The 5,611-nt window shown below is 40.1% G+C and overlaps 1 protein-coding gene across 1 annotated transcript in view; it reads right to left on the reverse strand.

Annotated features, from left to right (window-relative positions):
- The window catches only part of LOC108238140 (sodium- and chloride-dependent GABA transporter 2-like), a 10,583-nt gene that overhangs the window by 1,949 nt on the left and 3,023 nt on the right, over nt 1-5,611 (reverse strand). The window contains exons 2-11 of the mRNA XM_017420018.3: nt 3,432-3,566; nt 2,999-3,139; nt 2,784-2,871; nt 2,577-2,709; nt 2,364-2,498; nt 2,190-2,293; nt 1,901-2,025; nt 482-594; nt 264-401; nt 71-173 (exon numbers count right to left, since the gene is read on the reverse strand). Of these exons, the coding sequence (XP_017275507.1) occupies nt 71-173; nt 264-401; nt 482-594; nt 1,901-2,025; nt 2,190-2,293; nt 2,364-2,498; nt 2,577-2,709; nt 2,784-2,871; nt 2,999-3,139; nt 3,432-3,566 (1,215 nt within the window). The remainder of the gene's footprint in view (nt 1-70; nt 174-263; nt 402-481; nt 595-1,900; nt 2,026-2,189; nt 2,294-2,363; nt 2,499-2,576; nt 2,710-2,783; nt 2,872-2,998; nt 3,140-3,431; nt 3,567-5,611) is intronic.

The following is a 5,611-nucleotide window of genomic DNA, read 5'->3' on the forward strand; positions in this document are numbered from 1 at the left end:
TATATATATATATATATATATATATACACAGACACACATTTATGACAATTTGTTTGAACGTTATACCTACCAAATACCCATCCCAGTGCCAGAGCTTCAAACACGCATAGAAAGAGGATGCAGCCTCCGTTACATGCATAATAGTCAAACAGCTGAAACACGTACATCCCTCCCTTCAGATGACAAATGAGAAATTTGGCAGAACCTTTAATGTTTGAGCATAAATGAAGATACACTTATGGATACACTCATTAGATACTGACCTCAGTGATCATGATAAGCTGAGAAAAGAAACATATCAGGCAAAAGAGGAGGAGGAACCTCTCCCGTCGTCCTGCCTTGCGCATAACTCTTGGAAACATGTCTATGATTGATGTCATCACCACCTCCATGGCCACAAACTGCACACAAAACAAAAGTACATTTCCAAATCCAAATGCAAGTTTCTAATAAAAAGACTTGATCCAGTTGAGTGTTTTACGTGTGTGTCCAGGCCCAAGAGAATAAGCATGACAAAGAAGCAGATGGACCATAGTTGAGGAAGAGGCATCATGGCTACAGCCTGAGGGTATGCAATGAACGCCAAGCCTGGACCTGGAAAACAACATCGAAGTGATGATACACTAATCAGCTTTCATTATCTGCACCTTTGTAGCTAAAAACTCCAGTAATACTTGTGATTTATTAATGTTTGACATGATTTTTACAGTAACAAAAACTCTGTTCTTTTTTTACCTGCTTTTTTGTTCACGTCACGGGAGAACTGGTGTGTATCTCCAGCTGTGATTGTGCAAGAACCGAGGTATACCCTCAACAGGTCACAAGTCCATCACAAGGCTTGCTCAGAACAGTTGATATTTAATGCAACATGTTGCTGTTTTGTCAAGATGTTCTGGTAAAAAAAAGCCTCAGAAATGCAGCTGAATGTTGCTCAGATTTAAATAAAGCTAGAGATATTTGTTATGTAGGACTTTTGGTCTGTTGCTGTTTGGTAAAGTTTAGATAGCAAAACTATTATTATTTTTTTTAATTCAGAAAAAAATGAAACCAAACACTTTTTTATGGTATTGAGATGTTGAGTTTATTATTGACTCCTTTAGAAGCTAAAGAAACAGCTGATGATGTGAGATCTTGTTACTGTTATAGAATTTTCATGATTGCATAATACCACATTTGTTGAAAATATTAACTTGAAATATATAAATCCATCCATCCATCATCTGCTTTAATTCATTCAAGACCCAGAGGTGACAGGTTCAGGAGGGAAACATCCCGAACATCCTTCTCCCCAGAAAAACTCTCCAGCTCCACCTTAGGGATTTCAAGGCATTCCCAGGCCAGAGAAGGATTATATATACATAATCCTTTCAGCAAGTTCTGGATCTGCCCCAGAGTTGGATGAGGCTGGAAAACGTCAAGAGGGAGGGATCCATGAGGCATTCTGAACCACTTCACCTGACTCCTTTTGACATGGAGGAGCAGCAGCTCTACTCTGAGCTTCCCTGAGTGGCAGAGCTCCTCGTCTTATCTTCAAGGCTGAGCCCAGCCACCAGAGGAAGCTCAGTTCAGTTTCTTTTATCCTGGATCTTGTTTTTTAGTTGTAATCCATGTCTTTTGGTCATCGGTGACGGTTGGAAAGCAGGTGGACCAGTAAAATGAGAGCTTCACCTTTCAGCTCAGCTCCTTTACCACAACAGACCAGAGCAACTATGCCCTGTTTCCTCTATCTGTCTCTTTTTCCTTTCTACGATCACTCATCACTAAGACACTAAGATACTCCTTTTGAGGCAAAGACTGACCCCCAACCTGGAGGGAACCAGGTGTTTGAGAGAGTTCTGAGCCCATGTACCTCTTGTCAGAAAAATGAAATTGCATTTTTTAAAAACCCCTGAATATATACCTGATTCTGCCACTTCTTCTACGGAAACACCTTGCTCATGAGCCATGAATCCCAGCACAGAGAAGACTGCAAACCCAGCTATGATACTGGTAGCACTGTTCAGCAAACACAGCCACAGGCAATCTCTGCAAAAAATGACAACACATCATGTACTTTTTCAATTTATAAAAAGACAAATTGAAAAAAATCCTTCTGTTCAATTTTTGCTCTGGTAAATCTGTATGGCAGTTTATATCAAAATTTATTTAATGTTAACAACAGAAACTTAGATTAAAATGCTGACAGTTACCTGTAGCAGTTGTTGTTGTATGTGTTGTAGCTGCCTAACACAGCAAGGTTGCCCACACCGACACTGTATGAGAAGAAGATCTGAGCACCAGCTTCCATCCACACCTGTCCCAACAACAGCAGCGGTGAGTACATTTGACCTGCACTCTCTGCTGTTACATCAAGAAAATCTTACCTGAGAGTCTGTGAGTCGTGATGGATCAGGCAGAAGATAAAACACTACTCCTTCAAAAGCACCAGGAAGACTGAGTCCTCGGATCAAAAGTATTATTAGCATCACATAGGGAAAGGTGGCAGTAAAATACACCACCTGAAAAAGTAAAAACACTGTTACCACTTAAAACCATACCTTTTGTTTAAAGGACAATTTGAGATCCAAATGTTATACCTTTCCTGTGGATTTGACCCCTTTCCAGATGCAAAAGTAACAGATCACCCACATGGTAATAAGACACAAGAGCACCTCCCACCTGATACCGCCCAACTCCTCAATGCCCCCTGAGATAGCCAGCACTCGTCGTCTATAGATGAAAATGTACAAATGTTTTACTAAGAACTGTGTTTGTCTTGTGTTTGTTCATCTTTACTGACATACTCCCAGAATTCGGTGGCAGCAGAAGTCAAGTTTGTCCTGTTGGTCCAACGGATGGTCTCATTTGCTGTTGAAAAGTCTACACACTCATCTGAAACAATGGTGGTGAGTTAGGATATACAGTACTTTAATAGAACTACTGACAGCTGTTGTTTAGACAGTGTTTTTTAGATGATGACACTTTTATTTGTATTTTAAGTTGTATATTTGTTTTTTACCTGTGTTCCAGTAGTTGTTGCAGCTGGCCCATGGAAGCTCGGAGCTGAAGGAGAACACGAGGTAGAATAAAGCCCAGGCCAGAATAATGATGTAGGTCATACAGCTGTAGAGGAGAATTAGCAGCCCACCATAGCCTATACCTGAAAGGAAGAAAATACAAGGGTAAAAACAGCGACCACATAAATTATCATAAGAAAGACCCTAAAAATAACAACTACATCATGGGAAATATGGCTTGTTTCAGTGATTCAACCCAAATAAACCAGATCCAGGAAAATAGCCAAAATAAGCTAGAAGTAGTATTAAAAGAACATTTGTTTGAGAGCAGAAAGAGACAGCTTTTTTAAGTGAGCTGAGCCAAATGATCCAAATCCCAGAAAAGAGCCTTAATTCCCATAACTACAACAAAACAAAGTGTCCTGAGCATTTTACCTTCTGCTAGTGGACACAACTTCCTCCAGCAGGTGACGCTGCCCTCCTGGGTGTACTGACCTATTACTGTCTCCAGCAGGAAAAGGGGTACCCCACAAGTCACCACAAATACCAAATATGGCACCAAGAATACACCTGATTGTACAAAATACACAACTGTGAGTATCTGTGTCATAGTATCCGTGTACAACATTATTGAGTACTGTAAAATAATATAGGCTTTTATTTTGTTTGTTGAAGTTACAGTATGTGACAATTTTAAGGACAATAAAAGCTAACAAAAAATGCATTTACTGGTAGTGAATCCAGATGAGCAGAGTTCAGTTTTTAAGGGTTGAAAGAAATTTCATGATGTTGTGCAATCCAACTTTGCCTCTTCAACAGTTTAACCCTCCTGAAGCCCTCAAAAGAGAGAGAGATAAAGAGAGAGGTAGAGAAGACCTTATGACTTCAGGTCAATTTGAACTGAAGGCCCCAGGAGGGTTAAACTTTAGCTGCAGCTATCATTCATTAAGGTTGTGTTAGAAGACAAAGGTCTTAAGTGAATTATTAAATGATTCTGAATAGAGCCAGATTGCACTTTTTCCTGCTGGCTGGATTAATTTGTACACAGATAGCCTTTTTCTCTCAAATGATGTCATCCTCCAGTTTCACAAAAGTAGGAATTTTCTTATTGTGTGGCTTATCCCTGGGCAATTTTTAAATTTTCTACTTGAGATAATTTGAAGATATTGCCTTAGATTGTGAAACATGAGAGGTTAAAGTTATTAAACAATTTATTTATAAATAATTATTTAATAAATAAATATTATAAATAGTTAAATATTCTTCACGCAGTGCAGCACACCATTGGAAGCGTATCGATTAAAGCTACTGAAACATACTGTATAGTAGAGGTCCGCAAACCCCGGGCCGCGGACCGGTACCGGCCTTGAGCACAGCATGTGCACTGCACCGGACATCTGGTTAATTAGGTTGTGCATGATGTTGCCCAAAACATTCCTGAATGTCGCAACTTTATGACTCTCATTCGTGAATTGATAACCCAGATCAAAAATTCACCAAAACAGCTCGCCTGGTTCCAAGAGTTTCAAGTTTCAAGTTTCAAGGTAAAGAAGCCCCATCTTTAAAACCTCTGTCTCAGATGCGTTGGACTGTAAAGGTGGACTCTTTGCAATCTATTGCCTCAAACTACAGTGTGTTGATTGACTTTCTAGAGGACCTGAGTTTAAATGAAAAAGGTAATGCAGGGGGTAAAGCCAGTGGACTGCTTGTGCACCTGCAGAAATTTGGGACTTTTTTTCTTTAAAACTCATGCTCAACTTCTTCTCTTGCATGAAAACAGTCAGCGTTGCTCTCCAAAAGCATACACACATACAGAAAGCGAGGGAAGTGATTGACACACTCAGAGGTGACATGAAGGCTCTTCAGGAAGAATTCACTAATTTTTTGGGAAACACTACTGCAGCAGCTGATGACTTGGGTTTGGAAAGACTGGTTTTTCCCAGACCCGGACAAGTTCCGTCAATTGGAAGACGCAGGTGCGCCACAGCGCAGCCTTCAGACACCAGAAGAACTGTACCCACAACATAACTTCCACGTTATGGATGCAGCATCAGTATCCCTGGATTGCAGATTTAGTCCTTCTGCATTCAAATACATGCAAGATGTTGATGATTTTGTCACCGTAAAAGGCGACTGCAAAAACATTATAGAGTTTCACCGGGATGATTTGGATGAAACCAGATTCACACTGCATCGTGAAATGTGCATGGATATAGTAAAACAGCAAGGAGATTGCTTGGGTACTTTTCAGGATGTCGTGAACTTTATCAAAGGGGATCAGGAAGAGCATTTGAGAACACTGTTTCCAGAGGTCACAAAACTTGTGAAACTTGCCCTGACTGTCCCTGCACTTCAGAGAGGTCATTTTCTGCGATCCACAACGGATCAAGCAAAGCTGAATCACATTGCAATACTGAACTATCACAAGATATTGTAGAGGAATAGAAACCTGGAAAATATTCTGACCAGTTCCTAAAACTTGCCGCTACCAGAGGCAACACATTCCTCATCAAGAATGAACAAGAATGGTGAGTGACAAACTGACAATTCAGTATTTGTTATGATAAAGCCTACTGTGGTACTATGTTTTAAAGGATGTATCGGAATGTTTTTGA

Source organism: Kryptolebias marmoratus, linkage group LG2, assembly GCF_001649575.2.
Source record: "Kryptolebias marmoratus isolate JLee-2015 linkage group LG2, ASM164957v2, whole genome shotgun sequence".
Classification (NCBI taxonomy): domain Eukaryota; kingdom Metazoa; phylum Chordata; class Actinopteri; order Cyprinodontiformes; family Rivulidae; genus Kryptolebias; species Kryptolebias marmoratus.